Source organism: Chaetura pelagica, unplaced genomic scaffold, assembly GCF_000747805.2.
Source record: "Chaetura pelagica isolate M959 unplaced genomic scaffold, ChaPel_1.0 scaffold69, whole genome shotgun sequence".
Lineage (NCBI taxonomy): Eukaryota > Metazoa > Chordata > Aves > Apodiformes > Apodidae > Chaetura > Chaetura pelagica.
The window spans coordinates 9384804-9401354 of record NW_009970724.1 but is presented as its reverse complement, the minus strand read 5'-3'; the positions used below and the strand labels follow the sequence as shown (position 1 = coordinate 9401354).

At 38.2% G+C, this 16551-nt stretch overlaps 1 protein-coding gene across 1 annotated transcript; it reads right to left on the bottom strand.

Annotated features, from left to right (window-relative positions):
* Window positions 1–9485: 9485 nt before the first annotated feature.
* RWDD3 (RWD domain containing 3) lies at window positions 9486–11039 on the bottom strand. The gene is made up of 3 exons (XM_010006641.1): window positions 10558–11039; window positions 9758–9873; window positions 9486–9659 (listed from the first exon to the last, which is right to left on the bottom strand). Exons 1-3 carry the CDS (start codon window positions 10885–10887, stop codon window positions 9545–9547), a joined length of 561 nt encoding a protein of 186 aa, XP_010004943.1. The 5' UTR covers window positions 10888–11039; the 3' UTR covers window positions 9486–9544.
* Between the last annotated feature and the right edge of the window lie 5512 nt (window positions 11040–16551).

The following is a 16551-nucleotide window of genomic DNA, read 5'->3' as shown; positions in this document are numbered from 1 at the left end:
ACTACACAAGCCCTTTTAATTGCTCTCCTGTCTAGGTCCACTACAAAAGGGGTTGTGAAACAAATGGACCACAGAAAGAGCAGCCTGCTAAACACGGTACATTTTTTATTTTTACCACACTATGCAATAATCTTCCAGAACTGCCAAAGCTCCCTGTTTCTGCGAAGCCTCAGTTTTCTGCTCAGGAAGGTCCACCCTTTTTACTTTGTAAGCAAAGGGAAATAACTACCTTTTGGAACAACTCACAAGAGAATTGACCTTGAGTGACAACCTGAGGTGTACTACATGCTATTTGTTCACATACTGGTCCGTGTTCAAAGGCTTTAGCATGTTCCAGCATCACCCCTGGCTTTAATAGGAAAAAAAAAAAAAAAAAGAACAAAACCAAAAAACACAACAAAACAAACCAAAAAAACAACAATCAAAACCCATTCCTTGCCTGTGCAGACAGTAGTCTCTCAGCTTTGTGCACCACCTAAGCTGTCACTTCAGATTGCCACAAGCTATGTTTTGCGTTGAAAACAATCTTTTCCCAGGCCTCTGCTTCCTTCTCCTGCTTGCTACTGGCCACTACCAAAAAATGTCCATTACAAAAGAAAAAAATCTTCTGTTCAGGTTAATAAGCCAGAATTCTTTAGAAAAGATTTTCACGTTTCTGGGGGTGGGAGGAATTGGGTTTTGTTTGTGGTTTTTCTTTTTAACTTATGAATGAGACCTACAGGTTTGTTAAAAGTTCCTTTACTCCTTGATGGCATGCTTCCAGAAATACTTCCCTCTTCTTTCTGCTATTGGAAGATGGCACAAATTGAATTTCTTGCTGCTGGCTCCAAAAAAAAAAGAAAAATAAAAACCTTATTTCTATCCAGAAAAATCTTAGACCTCACTGCTGCTGCTACTAAGAGCCCTTGCAGAACACTGAGTACCAGGAATTAAATGCACTCACACGTACTTTTCCTGTGGTAGTTTACTCCGTAGCAGCTGAAATTCTGTAATGCGTGTTGCTCCACTTTTAAGGGTTTGCTGTTTATAGGAAATTTTCAGTGAGCTGTAGCCCATTCCCACTTCAGATCCTCAGGAAACCTAACAGTTAAAATTTCTCTTAAGACTTTCAATCTCACATTCTATTCAAAGCCAGTAAAACTTCATTTTGCTGCTAAACAATTACCCATAACTAATTTGTTTCAACTTAGTAATTAACTTAATTTATAATAACTATGCAAAACCACCCACTGATTAGCTTTTCATTGTCCCAGCTACTGAAAACATTCCAGCTGTCCAGCTTTCAAAACCAGTTCTCCCCAGTACTGAACAGCTTCACTTTCTACAACCATCTTCCTCCTATGGAACCAATTACGTGGTTTCAATTTAATCACCTTTTCCAATAGATTCCATCAGTTAAATAAGTATTTCTGAGCCAGTGCTTCATGTACCCCAGCTTCCATGGCTGTTTAAAAGCTGAGACCTTAAGATCTGTCTGCATGCTACCTGCATGTCCAAGCTTTGCCTCTTCACTGCCAGCAACAGGTGCTACTGCAGAGCTACCTGTTCTCCTATGCTGAGCACTAACCTCAGCCTCTGCCAGGAGCTCAGAGATATGGCAACTCTGGACTGGCTGGGGACATGTCTTTATTTCCACTCTGTTTTATGATTGTCCTTCTTGTTATTACTATTTTTTTCATAGAAACAATACGTAAATTAACAGCTTCTCTTGACGTTTTATCACTGTTCTTTTGTTTTAAAAAGCATTCCCCTGATTCTTCAAAATTATCCTGAAGGAAACACGTAGCATCTTTTAACAATCAGTATTGTGGGAATTAAGTAACAGAATTTATAGGATACAGCTTCCAGTTAACCTTTTGCAGCTGCCTTTCAATAAAAATATATAAATAAATAAATAAATGAAAATAAATCTGGTGCCTGGTTGGCAGGAGACACACACACACTCTGTGACAAGCTCCAGGCACTCTCCAGGTACCATACACCCCAGAAGATCTGACTGACACTCTCACACCCAGCTGAGCCTCTAGCATTTGGCTCTTTGTCAATGCAAGGGTAAACCTGAGGTCCTTCATTGCCATACTAGTACATCAGAAACAGTTTTCTGGAACTCCTGTAGCCATTCGAGTATTTTCTTTCCCTCCCTTTTTTGCTGTTATTAGACAGGCTCTTATATGTCTAACCCGTACTTATAGGGATGGCTCTTAGTCCCATCGCAAACACTTGACCCAGAATAGGTTTGTAGTACTTAAATCTTAGCTCTTGTAATGCCACCGACCACCATTACAACCCAAAACAATCTTCATAATTGATGTGGAACTGAAGTACATAAGCCTCCCAAGACATTATGCATTATTTCAGCAAGGACTATCTAACACCTCCATGCCACATTTCTAAAATACCAATGCAGAAGTTTCATAAAAATGTTAAACTTACCTGTGTTCTGTGATTTCACACATAAGCAGACTTTTTTTTTCCAAAAGTGGTTTGTCAACCTTTAGTCCTTCCTTTCCAGAACACCCATATTTTGCAGATAATCTGCTTCTGAAAGCTGCTGGTCACCTTTTCCATCAATCTTCCCAACTACTTAGAGATATGACAACCTGTTTTTGCAGTCTTATGAGACTTCTGGAGGCTGTTGCCTCAACAAAGTCTCTGCCATCCCTGGGTCATTTGAGGAAAATTTCTAAGAATTGTTCTAATTCCTTTGTGGACAGCCTACACCTCAAGTGAGGTTAGTCATCTCGATACCTGTGAAACTTCCACTACTTGTTCTAAGTTCTACATGCCTTTGCTGCTAGAAAGAGAAAACTACAATGAAGCTGCGTGTTTATTTCAGGCATTTCTACTTGAAGCTTGGATACAGTAGCAATTTCTCAGGTCATATTCCCAAACCTCTTTCCAGAGGGTAATCAATCAAAAAACCCTTTCTTTTGGCTTTCCTGAGAGCCACGTCACCAGTTTTTATGGCCGTCTGTTCCTTTCTAACACCTCCAAATCTACAAAATAAAAATCAGCCTCTGGCATAGCTCTATCCACACAGCTCAGCTGCTGTTCAGCATCTCATGTGGATGGTGTTCTCACAAGTAGCTCAGTCATTTTACTTTAAAAAAGAACTGCTTTTATATTGGCTGAAAAGTACTCATAGCATCAACTCCCATAAAAATATACCCTGCCTCTGTATACTACTACAGCTTAGTGATCGATCAGAGACCAACAAAATCATTTTGTGTTGATTTTTTTCTAAGCACATCCCAAGAACAGTAAGGGTACATTGATTTTAGCACCTTCAGTCTTAAAATCACAGCTCGGATTTTGCTCTGCAGTGATCTCTGTGACTAGCACAGTGTAAACTTTAGGTTATTAGCCCCTGTGGCACTAACATAAACAGAGTACCAGGCTGCTCTCCTGATGTAGAGCTCAGACCATGCAGCAGTCAAGCATTCATTTTCTGTGTAGGTGAAATTAGCTCCTTCAATTGTCTCCATAAATTTCAAGACATATCCAGCTAATTGTTTCAGTCGAGCAGCTAGATGTTGCCAAAAGTGGCTCCATAAGGCCTAGTGAATCCCCTGCCTCCAGCCTGCAGGTATCAAGATCTAGTGTAACACAGGAAGTTTGCCTGTTAAGTTTAGTTCAAGAAAATTGTGACCTCTTGACTACTTCCCATTAAATCAGCCTTCACTTCTTATTTGCAGGAATGTAAAAGGTGACAATAGGAAAAGAAGCACGAAGTAGAGTTACTGCTGTCATGCAGAGATCTTTTGTATCGTTTCATCCTAAAATGACTCTTTGCATTCAAGTTATAACAGGTAACGCTACATACATACAAGGAATCATAAGATACTTACAACAGGAAATACTGGTAACATATTTGCCCCAATTCCAGGATCAGCTGTGTTCCAATGCTAGGTACAAACTGATTACTTGTATTACACTAAGAAAAGCAAAAGTGTAATGGTTATTACCTTATCAGCATGAAATTAAAGAACCTGAATAGATAATTAACTGAATCTACTATGGGATTCATTTTTAAAGTCCAAATAATTTCTTAAATTAATGTATTTTAAGCAAATTCTTCTGTCACTCGGAATCAGAGTTCTCTTCACTGCGGGTTAATACTGTGATGTTAGGAAACATGAACTAATATTGATATAAAAGACAATGTGTAAAAACAGCACAGAACAATAACTGCAAAATGCTACTAGAATATTTACATTTCCAGTTCCATTTATGTCTATAATTAAACCTATAAGCAATCATAGCTCTTGCATAAAATAACATAAAATTAAGCACATATATAAAACATAAAATGATAACAGAGTGCTGTCAGTTTTGCATGTGTTATGCACAAAGAGACAGGATAAGGATTAATACTGCTACAAGATAGATACAAGTTGATTCCATCAATTGCACTATTTCAGAGTATAAGCTATTACAGTCTCAAACTCTGGCAGAAATAGTGTGTGCAACATTTCACCACCTTATTTCAAATGAACTATAACACGATTATGTTTGTATTTTCACAGATAAAGCTGAACAAATCAAGGGACACTAGGTTTGAAATCATCCATGTGCAGCATTTATTAGACTGTTTTTAAAAGAAACAATGGAAACAAAACATTTTACCACTATGAAGTTTCTTCATTTGGTACCCATTATAGCACTTCTCTGTATAATTTCCACTAATCTTGGTGGGTTTTATGGGTGATTCACACAGAAAAAAAAATAGTCTTATTATAGGAAAATGAGCTAGAACTACAAAACCACAAAAATCAGCATTATTCACAAAATAACAACTTTTTTTTTTTCTTAAATCAACTATGTAAAGGATTTTCATCTAGGACTTCTAACTGCATCTCAGCCTCCGTGTAACAAACGGGGAGAATTATGATTTTAATGAGATTAATTTAAAAAAGCTGATGAATCCTTAATACTGATGAAGTCCCCCATTAAAAGCACCTCCCTTCTCTGGACTTCAGCATAACTTCCACGGAAGCCACGCTGTTCTGAATGGCAGGCTACTTCACAGCATGTGCTGCTCATAAGGGTTTCTTTCCAAGACATGACAATAAAAATCCTTAAATTTAAATAGTACATATTAATGCTATAAATAACACCTTGAAAGATTAATACAGAAGTGAGTTTTATTTCTGGTCCTCCCTCTGCCGAGAGAGACAGTTTTATTTACAGACCTTGGTCACAATGGCGGTCAGTAATGATTCTAAAAAACAAAACTGTAGAAAGGTTGATTTTTTTGTAGAATTGAGTAATTGAATCTGTTAGCACTCTAATGTTCTTGCTTCCACAGACACCACCACTCTGTCAAAGCACTAACATACATAGGTAGCAAGACCCGATGTTACACATAACAGTAAATTTATCTGGATCTCACATTGCTCTTCCAGTGACTTAGTTCACACTTGCACAAAGGGTAAGGAGAGAGAAGAGCTCCTCAGATGTCCAGCCTGTCCTCCTTCCTGTACCACAGAAAAGGCAGACAGATGACATTCATGAGTCACAGGAAAGCAGAGAAGAAATGAACAAGTGCCATTTGGCAACTGACGCAGCCAGTGCCATCTCTTCTGGAGCCTGGCAGATGCCCACCCCAGGCATTCACTCAACAGCCATTTCGCACACTCTGCTGCAGATCAAGCATGTCTCCCCAGGATTAGAATGGATGCTTTGGATGCAATGTATTCCTGTAAAAACAACTGTGCAAATAGGGCAGGTGTTGGATTTGGTATTTTGTGTCTCTATGTATCTTTCTTTATCCACTTTTTGTTTTCTTCACACTTAATAAGCCAAGGAAGTAAAAAAAGCCCCATCAAGCCTCAGCTTTGTCCTAAAAACTTGATTCTTCAAGCAGTCAGTCCTACTGCAACAGCTTTCAATATAGCCTAATTTTCAAAGGAAACTGTGGTCATACGGCTGTGCTGTTAGTACAGAAGCACATATTCTATACCATCTAATTATTTTTGAAGTTTTGAATTAAATTAATTTCAATTAAAATGAGAAGTTAACAGTCTAAAAGAAACCAAGTTCCTACAACTTTGACAAAAACAGGTAGCAAACTGAGAAAAATGCTATTGATACTTTAATGATTTATGCAGAGAGCACGATCATTATCCGGCACTGGGGAAACCACCTGGGAGAGCACCATCATCAATGTCTCTTCTGCAAGAAAAGGCTTCATGTGCACAATGGTTCACATACACAGAAGTCCATGGAAAATGAGGAAATGTGGCTTTACCAACTATGCATTTCAAAGAACTATTTATAATACAACATTGACAAGAAAGCTACCTGCTTATTTGTTAAACCGTTTTTATCTTGTGGATTTCTTCTTCCTTGCTACTGAAATGTCTGATTCTGATAGTTATATACACTTCACTAACTTTTTAGACACTGATATGCATCCTCTAACAATTCTCAGGAGTTTTGGCTTCAGTTCCCTGCACTTTGTTCTTCTGTGTCTGCTTCAGTTCCCTTGGAGGGCAGAATATGCACCACAGTTTGCATTCTGATGATTTCTGTGCCCCAGGGGCTAACAGGCTTGCCCACCTCTTAAAATAAATGCAAGCAAACCATCAGTTAACAGACAGCTGTAACATCCTTCCAAAAGAGCAACCTTTAAAAATATTGTTTACTTGTCTGAACACAAGATATCCTACCATTCAAAATAAGTGACTGATTGATGGGTAGGCAAAAGCATTTGCTTTGCCAGAATCAGACTGACATCAGTTTTCATGTTCTTTGCTGTCTGAACAGTATCAAGTTGATCAGACACGCAATTCTTCTGAAGCACATCAAACCAAGCAAAAAGAAAACACAGTCCTTTCCTACACTAGACTTGCTGATTTGTCCAAAGTAAGTCAGTAACAGATTTAACTACAAGAAAAATTTACTGCCTAAACTGCTTTTTATAACTCCTAAAATACAGGAATCATCTAGCTTCTTACAACTTCATTTGGCAAGAAGATGAGCTCAGATCAGAAAAGAGCTGCAACTTCACCAATTGTCGTTTGTTCTTTACCTTTTTTTACTTTTTTTGATTGGCTGTTGCATAGTGCTAGTTCTGACCAAGCAGTTAACCAAGAAGGCATCAGGAAATAATATTCCAGAAAATACATGAGTTTATATCCAAGTGCAACTGGCAACCCTTGACCCTAAAAATCTCGTCTTATGCAGCTAATTAATTGCTTTTATAGACGGGAGGAAAAAGTTGGAGACTGCATCTAACCTTGCAAGAAAGATGACCAGAACAACTGTGTGCCTCAGTTATTTTTGCAGTCACATACATTTTGAGGTCACTCTTCAACCCGATTCCCAAAATCAACAGAAAGTACATAACTCTTTTACATGCATGCTGGAAAAGGCTCTGGCTATACTTTAATGGCCACAGTTGTGATGTAAGTTGTACTATTCTCTTTCCAGAAAAAGTGGAGTACTTAAAAGATCTGGCTGAGGACATAAAATCCATCTGGCAAAACCTTACAACATTTAGACTTGCAGATACCGATTACGTTTTCTTATGGTATGCACGCATAGGCCTTTTGTTGGGCTTGATACTTGTCAGATCTATCACACAGCATAGGGCATCTTTTCAAGACTATACTCCACTGATAGCCATATTTTCACTGTAGATATTTTAACTGAGAATAGCTCACTTCTGAAAACTACAATTTAAAATACATGTTATTTTAATATTTTAAAGATACTTCTGTTTTATTCTTCTTTATAATAGAAAAAATTAATCTCCACACACATTTACAATTATAGGAATTAAATTCCCTTTCTTGCAAAAGCCATTTCAAAATAATACAGAACAGATTTGTAAAACCTGCTTAACCTGGCCTGTTTTCTACTGTGCCTGAAGTACTACTATGTGCAACACACAAAAGATTCATTAAGAAGAGCTTTTGCTACTGGCTCATTAAATAAGCCTTGGTGCATAAAATAAGGTGAAACATATGTATTTGAGACATTGTATTAGGAAAATTACCCAAATCCTTAAAAACTTAAGAAACTCTCAAATAGTCCACAATCTTTTATGCATTTGATATCTCAAATAGTAAAACCTAAAAATCTTAATAGTTTGCTTTAGTTGCTTTTCTAGTATACGAAAAGCAAGAGGAATGACCTCATGGTCTGAGTATGAAACTAGAAATCAAAGTATCTTACATAATGATTCACCAAAACCACACTATGGGAACTGACCAAATCGTACCAGTCTTCCCCCAGTACAATGGAAATAATTTAATTTACACTGAATTGATCAAATGTACTCAGCTAACAAAGAATACATGAGATATTTGGTTGCTGGGAGTGAGTTTTAGAGAACAGCAAAGCACATGTTTAGCTACATGCTAAACACCATCTAAATGGCATGGCTAGTTACTGAGAAACTCCACTTCAAAATTTGTACTACTGGACAACTCTTCTAGTTTTGGTAGAGAATGGTATCAGGTAAAATAGAAACTAAAGGACATTAATAATTATAAGAATTAAAGTTTCCAGTTCTCCCTAGACAAACAGAACTTGGACAATTTAATTTGTAAAAATTATGCAAATAATTTGTAACACCATACTGAAGTAAAATACAGACTAGTAATAAAAAAAATGTAAGTTGGCTACGGCCACTGACCAATCAGAAAAAATAACGCTAAAGGTAGAGAAATTTTAAAAGGGAGTTATAACTTACCAGCTTCTAAAATGACTGAAGACTTGACAGAAGTCTTGAGAGACAGACGACTGAAGTCTGTATATATGCTGCTCTCAGAGTTTAATTGAATCAAGATATCTAAAGATGCATTGACAGTAAAACCTGATAAAGTGCTGATAAAGTGCAAAAAGGAATCTGTAAACTATCAAAGAAAATATTACACTTTGCTTTACATTAGCTTTTTAATCAATTTAAATTCTCCACTTGGGTGTTTTTATACATTTTAGAATAAAAACTAACATTCAGAATGACACTTTAAGATTTTCCAGGCCCCAAATGACATTAATTTTTCATTAAATCAACAGTTTAGCATTTACAGTCAAATAAATGCAGAAGGAAAACCTAGCAGATGAACACCTAAAGTATTTTAAGTATATGCTGTCCAGGCATGTTCAAGTCTGTTTTTCTTATACTTTTTATAGAAATATCTTCATATATATAAGCTTTCAAAGCAAAATTCATCATGCTTTCTGACAGGCCATTATGAAAAACCACTACCATGAGATAAAAACCAAAACACTGAAAAATAGGGATTGCAAAACAGAGAGTAGATAGAAGACTATAATCTTAACATGATTTCTTCCCAATCTCTCATGCATGCCATGCAATTATAACAATTAACCCCACCTTCCTTGAAAAAAGTTTTCAATATATAAATGTAAAAAAGTTATCCATTCTTAATGCATGAACTGCCTTCTCCTTCTTTCAAGAGGATGGCTACTTCTGGATTTTTTTGCAGAAAAGCTTTAATATTGTTTGCTTTTATCTTCCATCAGCGTTGGCAGTCGACTACTGCTTTGGTCAAAGCATTCACTTTCAATTTTACTTTATGAGGGGAGGCACAAACTCAGAGAAAAGAGTTGTAAGTCCTGCAGTTTCAAATTCCTTTTGTAGCTCATCCAGCGCTGAATATTCTTTGACTTCAAACGTCTGAAACCTACATAGTAAAAGGGAAACTCATGAATATGCCTAGATTTGTCAGAATGTAATTACCGATTCTGTTACCTCTCTATACCCAACAGTACTAAATTATACCTTTTATGCTGTGCCTGTACTTTTGTCTCACACAGCACGCTAATCATTCTCTCTTTGCATTTCTTTCCGCTTGAATCCACATCTACCTTAGAAGTTTTCTGAAGAATCAAGTACTCCTAAATGACAAAAAAGAACACAATACTAAATGGCACCTAGTATCTTTGAAGTTTAGTAAAATACAAAACCTGTATGAAACAGTTTTTTTCAGAACATAGCAATCAAACTTTGAAAGTTCCCATCCCAAAAAGTGCATGACTGTTTCTATTCATCAGCTTGAAGTCAAGCACAGTCTTAAGTGATCTAGAGAACATGAGTTTCAAAAGCCAAAACATTCTCCGCCAGTATCAACACAAAAACCTGCCTAATGCAGGGGGAGTTCACAGACAAGAAACTCAAAGCCCAGGCATATGCTAGCAGCACCATGCAATCTAAGCCAAGTAAAGAAACAGTAGTGAGCTAGAAGTAGGTCTGTTATTAATTTCTCATCACCAATTTTCTGTTTTCTGGGGCATTTTGGAAACACAGGAGACTGAACCTAGGCATATCATAGTCAGGAAACACAAAGAAGTACAGTGGAGAGCAAAGCAATGCAGGCCATAGGTCTACAGGTACCACTGGTTTCTTTCTTATAGAATAAATTATTTCTCTTAAATACAGAATAAAGCTGTTGAGCATTCCTACTCTGCTAATGATCAATCTGCTTCCAAAATTGTTAAGCTTAGAAAAACACACAAAATATTCAGACACATAGGTTTCAGTCATAAATCGATAGAACAAGTCAACATTCATTGTTCCTGCACCTTAATGTTGCTCCTGTCACCCTGAAGAAGAATCAATATTATCTTGCCCATGAACATCAGTCTTCCAGCCAGCCTTAGATCTGAAGCCCATTTTTCCACAGTTTTGACGTATTTTGCCTTTGCTCTCATGTGATCTAAATGCAAAAGAAGCATCCAGATCCCATCCTCTGTACTCTTTCCTTTTGACAAAGTACTTTCTTCATTGCAAAGTGTTGCTGATTGCTTAATGACATGCTTAAGATGCTGCTTTATCCAAAGAATCAGATCATGTACCATGGGTTCAGAAAGATGCTTCTTTGCTTGTTCAAGTAATTTATCTTTCACATCCATACATTGAGCCCTTGTAAGCTGGTCTGAGTTAACAGAAATATCTGGAGGAGTTGATGGATAATTGACTGGTAAATGAAATAACAGCTTTAAGAGTACATCTGTATCCAGCAGTTCTTTCACACTGATTTGAATTCTAAATGTGACTCCATGCGTCTCTGCAAAGCATAAAAAAATAAACAGTAAGAGTATGCTTGAAGTTGAAATACATATATATTATTAAGTCATGTTATTTTCTTTAAAATTCCAATTCAAATGACTGACATTCTATACAAAATAAGGCATGTGGGTTTTTTTGTAGGGTAGGGGATTGCAACCAATGGCTCAAGCTATACTTGCAGAGAATCCTGAAATGAAACACCTTCCATATCACGCTAGAAGGAAAGTTATTAACACATTCTAAAAAGCATTCACAACTTTCGGTTTTTTCAAAGTCTAGACAAACCAGTGATAAAGAAGTCTCTCTCTTAGAAACACGTAAGTCAGCTTCTACAGCTCCAGCAAGGACAACTGAAAACAGAGACTTTTCTGGATGGATTCAGCACTGCCCTAACTCTGCTCCTACAGAAAACTGTAGGACTTCTAGTATCAACACCAGTGCAAAGCAAATAGACCTGTGCTGAGGTTTTTTTAAAAACAATCATGCAAAAGCAGTTCCACACTGGAGAGGGACTTGGAAAGAAAAAAGTCAGATTTTTGTTCCCTAAAACTTTCAGAGAAACTATGTTTAATTATTTTCTGTCAACTTCCCTACAAAGACTAACATACTGAAAACATCTCTGTTGTACATCTGACCCTAGATACTACATACATACATATATACATACATATACTTATAGAAAAGTGTGTATATTTCTGCCTACCTACTCAAAAACCTGTTATTGGTCTGCTTTAGAATAGAATTACTTTCAGAGTGAAAAGGATACATACAGTATGCAGCAGGAAGGGCAAAACAGCACATCCCCTGAAAAATCACATAATTAAAGACAACTAATATGAAAGCTATGTACAGCAATTCCTGCAATAAAACCTTCTTCACTAAAAAATGTTACACAGAAAAAAACAAGACAGAACTTCATAAAGTGAAAAGCAGGAAGAAAGACCCAACCAACTACTCCTCTGCAATGAAGACAAGAGAGCATCAGATAAAAGATGATCTTCTTCATATGTTCCCTGCTTCATCCCTTTGATACATTCTAAACACTTCACCTAATTTCTTTAAAAAGCTGCTAAAATGTCAGGTCAATTCATTCTATTAGAGCAGGAGAAGCCAGATTTGAAAGGCAGATAAGAGAAGAGCTGAGTTTCAGAGAAGCTCTTTTGAAGTGACTTGCCTTCTTCTCACCCTACCTTATCTTACCTTCCTTTACATGACAGTCAGTTGAATTATATTTGATTGGGATTGATGATTCTAACCTATCTTACCATTCTCTAAGACTTTATATTTGAACCCTACTGTGAAAGAACCTAAAAGCAGACCGACAGAAGTACTTTAGAGAGCGTTACCAAAAACTTGCTTCCAAATCTCCTTTCTGGGCCATACAAAGAACATTCCAGGTCAGAGGAGGCACACAAAAAAATTAGCAAACCCTCCGAACCCAACAATCAAATTTCAGTATTAGTATAAATAGGTCTTTGAACATCTATAAACCATTGTTATCTACACAGAGTAAATCCAGTGCTAAAACTAGTGGATACAACTCCAGTGAATTAAATTACAGATTACACCAACCATGCCCATACCCACAGGCACTACCTACCTGCAGTTCCCTGTCAAAAAGAGTTGGTCTCCAGTCTTCTAAGACCTTACGAAAGGGTCTAGACTATTTATAAGACAAGTTTACACCTCAAAAATGCGCAAGACTTAATAGAGACTCCAGTCTCCACAGCATCCATCTGGCAGTGCAACCCTCATTCATGGGCAGTAGCTATGCTGGAGGACATCAAGCCTGCCCATTCCAATCTCTGTCTTCTGTTGCCCGTTTGTTAAATGTTTCTTACTGAGCACCAGCCATGACAGCTCCTCTGCCATTATGCCATGCTGACCATGCATAATCACACACACAAGAAGAAAAGCCTGCCCCGCACCCTCTTGGCCACCACGCAGTGTCTCCACACACACCCAAGCATCGTGCCACACAGTCAGTGCCTGCTGACCTGCCTCCTTCCAGTGTCTCCCTACACAGGTCAGCCACTCCAGGTACATGACCAGCTGAAAGCAAGCTGTATTTGGCTGAGCAGTATTAACAGTATTATATTCCTGTCCATTAATGTTTTTATTTTAAACTTGCTTGCAAATAAATATTAAAATGCACAGCTTATAAATGCATTTAAGAATACTACTTTGTTGCCAGCGTAATTACAGTGACAGAAAAACACGTTACCTTTCTGATAACCCTCCTAGGATTTCTTCCCTAGCTTGTCATAACAGATCTCACCAACTCAGATGCAACTGAGGGATAAGCAGGCAGGCCAACCTTGTCCCTTCAGCAAGGGCCTCCTGCTGCAGTGATCATATTCTTAAGCCTGCAACAATCTCACACCTTTCCCTGTGATGATGAACTAATCCAAAGGAAGCAGCACAGCCTCACATCCCCAGGTGTATCACCCTGAGCCATCACAAAAAAACCAGCTGTGCTCATTTACATCTGCTTCAGACTTACTTTTAAAAAGAAGTACTTCAAAATGCTTCTGGGGCTTCAGCATCTAAAGTTTATTTAAACATTCCAGCGTCCATTTCCCACACCAGCGCTGCAGACAGCTGGCAGAACAAAGAGCAAACTACCGTCACTCCCTGTAATGAGGCTCTAAAGAAATATTTCCTTTGTTTGCACAAGCTACAAGGTCTGAGTTGTCTTAATACCAAATAGTGATTATTTCTGAAATAAAAGGTTGGCCATGCTGGCATTTAAAGTGCTAATAAGACCAAGCTCAATACACTTTAACTCATTTTCCCCTGTAGCTTATCGGTATATTTAGCTCTAGCATATTTGAGATTTTTTATGTTCCATGTCAACCGGAGAGATATCTTTCCTTCTCTCCTGCCCAAAGGCATTTTATGCAACACATGCAGTCTATTTTTAAATTCAGAAAATGGCACCTACTAACGTACAAGCTTAGAATATATAAATACATTTTTACAGCAAGCTTGGTGAGCAAACCAGAAGGGAACAGATTAACAAGTAAATTATGGATTTCTATCTGTAACACTAATCTTTGTCAATAAATATGTAAGGTAAAAAAGATATGCTGTAATTAGTTTATTTAAATTCATCAACACATTGGTTTTGATGAAAACATATTTTACATTCTCAATACTTCATGGTTAAATTGCAGAAAGCCAAAGGTTTTAGCATACCAAGAGACCTACAAGCGCATTTTCTTACATTCCTCAAAACCATAAATCCCCAATGGCCTCCATTTTGATCCTGTGGATCTACACACAAATTACTCTTAATGTATTAGAGATAGCGTAACATAACAGTCTTCCTGGAAGTTACTTCCATGCAGTTTGTCAATGAGAATTTATATGGTTTGAAGAGATAAAGCAAATGTAAGCTAATTGTGTACAAACGAAAGGATTTTGTATCCAACATAAAAGAGAAGTTAATTCCTAAAGTATGAAAACTATCAATAATAATTGTTGCAAATAATCTCTTACATCCCAGCAGACAATTATGGAAATAAACCCAATAAGTGTAATCTTAACACATCACAAATGCAACCTGGTAAGATCACATAACATCAATATAAATATAATAGCCTGCTCCCGTCATGCACTTGTGGCACTTCATGTTCTAGAAAGGTTTCTAAGCCTTTTACACCCTCGTAACTTATAAACACAAAATAATTTCTCTGTATATGAAGCAGAGAGAAGGATGTGTGTATATTTATTTATCTAACAGATTTGGAGGAACAGACGTGCATATGCAATGTTCAGATACGTTCACTTTTTAAAAAAATAAACATCTGTTAAGCCTGGATACTATATGTCAAACCACGCCTGAAATAACATTCCTGAACTTTTTTACTTTAAGAAAATAAATTTCAGTCAAAACATTTCATCAACTGTGTTTTAAAAATAAAATTCTAAATACCACTTAAAAAATAAAATGGCAGAATTATTTGCTTACACTGGAGCAAGAGGTGTGTCATGCAGGTCTAAACAGAAAACAATTCTGCATTTAGACTACCCCAGTGCATGTGCTCCATGCAGACACTAATGTCTTCATTCCTCTGAGGCTCCCTACACACAGAGTCCTCTTTCCAAATAACCACTTGCTGTTCTGTGTGAATCTACTTCTCTTTCAACAACTATTTAAAAAAAAAAAAAAAAGTTTGAGGTCTATTCAGTTAATTTCTTAGTAACTTTTCGGTTACGGTGAGTCACTCAAGAGCAGCCACATGTAATTTCACAACAAAGCAGTGAGAAGTTATTTCCGCAGTCACAGAATGGGTCAGGTTGCCAGGGACCTCTGGCGGTCAATTTGTCCAACCTTCCTGCTCAAGCAGAGCAACCTAAAACTGGCTGCCCAGGGCAACAACGTTCAGATGGCTTTTGAGCATCTCCAAGGATGGAGACTCCACAACCCCTCTGGGTAATCTGTTCCAGTGCTCAGTGACTCTTCCAGTTCAAATGTGTTTCCTTATCCATTCCAGTTCTTTTGGGCTGAATACATACACAGAAAATCTGAGAGCAGGCCACTGGATCTATTTTTAACAGCCCTCCCCAGAACTTTACTGCAGTCCACCCAATAGGAAACTGCCTGCTGTCCCTTGTTCTGCTGGGGAGCTGGGCAGCACACTGCAATAGCTCCCAGCACACCAGAGGACAGCAAACGATACAGAGTATGTGTTTATTCTGTATGTGCACATATATACATATCTACAACAAACCTATAGAAGAGTTGTCACATCAGTGATAGGCAATAAGCAAAACTTATTTATGCTCTGAATCTGAACTGCAATGCAGCACTTGCATATCCAACCTTACACTATCTTTAAACCTGACAGTAACTGCTCTTGTACACTGGAACTACGGAGATTTATTCTCCCTTGCTGAAGGGGCATCTTCACAGCACTGTAATGGCACAGAGTGATAAAACTAATCTCTTAAAATTATGCTCTGACCAGCAGCCACCATAGCTGGTGCAGAAGATGTGCAGGTGCTTACACTTCCTGCGCTCCCAGCCCCCAGCAGCTGATGGGAAGAAGCACCACAAACCTTCTTCTCACCTTTCTACCTACAGCACATGAAAGAATTGCCTATAAAACCTACAGCCAGGTGTGCTGCTGAAGCCAGAGAACACATGGCACACTGTAAGGCCCAGATTACTGACCTACCCCAGAAAAAGACGGAGATAACCCAAGGATTCTTGTGCACAGCAGCAGCTGCACCTGCATCAACTACCACAGAATAAATACCTGGTCTTGTTACATCTGTGAGACGCAACTGCTTCAGTATCTAAGCAGCAGCCAGCCCGTCCCCACGACTGCCCTTCACCCACTGCGAGTTTCAAGTAACTCGCTCACTATAAACGAGTAGGAGCGCTAAGCTTTGTCCCCCGCGAGAGGCCGGCACAGAAGGCTACTCTCGGGGCCGTGCCGGGAAGGGCGGCCGGAGCTGGGCCGAGCCGGGGCTGCGGGGCAGCGGCCTCGGGGCGCCGA

What these genes read in the sequence shown, in the direction of transcription:
- RWDD3 (XM_010006641.1), bottom strand. Translation starts at nt 10,887, where the DNA reads ATGGATGTGAAAGATAAATTACTTGAACAAGCAAAGAAGCATCTTTCT. An exon ending in GTGACAGGAGCAACATTAAG is followed by an intron (nt 9,874 to 10,557) that starts GTGCAGGAACAA and finishes TTTGTCATTTAG; the next exon opens with GAGTACTTGATTCTTCAGAA. An exon ending in GTACAGGCACAGCATAAAAG is followed by an intron (nt 9,660 to 9,757) that starts GTATAATTTAGT and finishes TTTACTATGTAG; the next exon opens with GTTTCAGACGTTTGAAGTCA.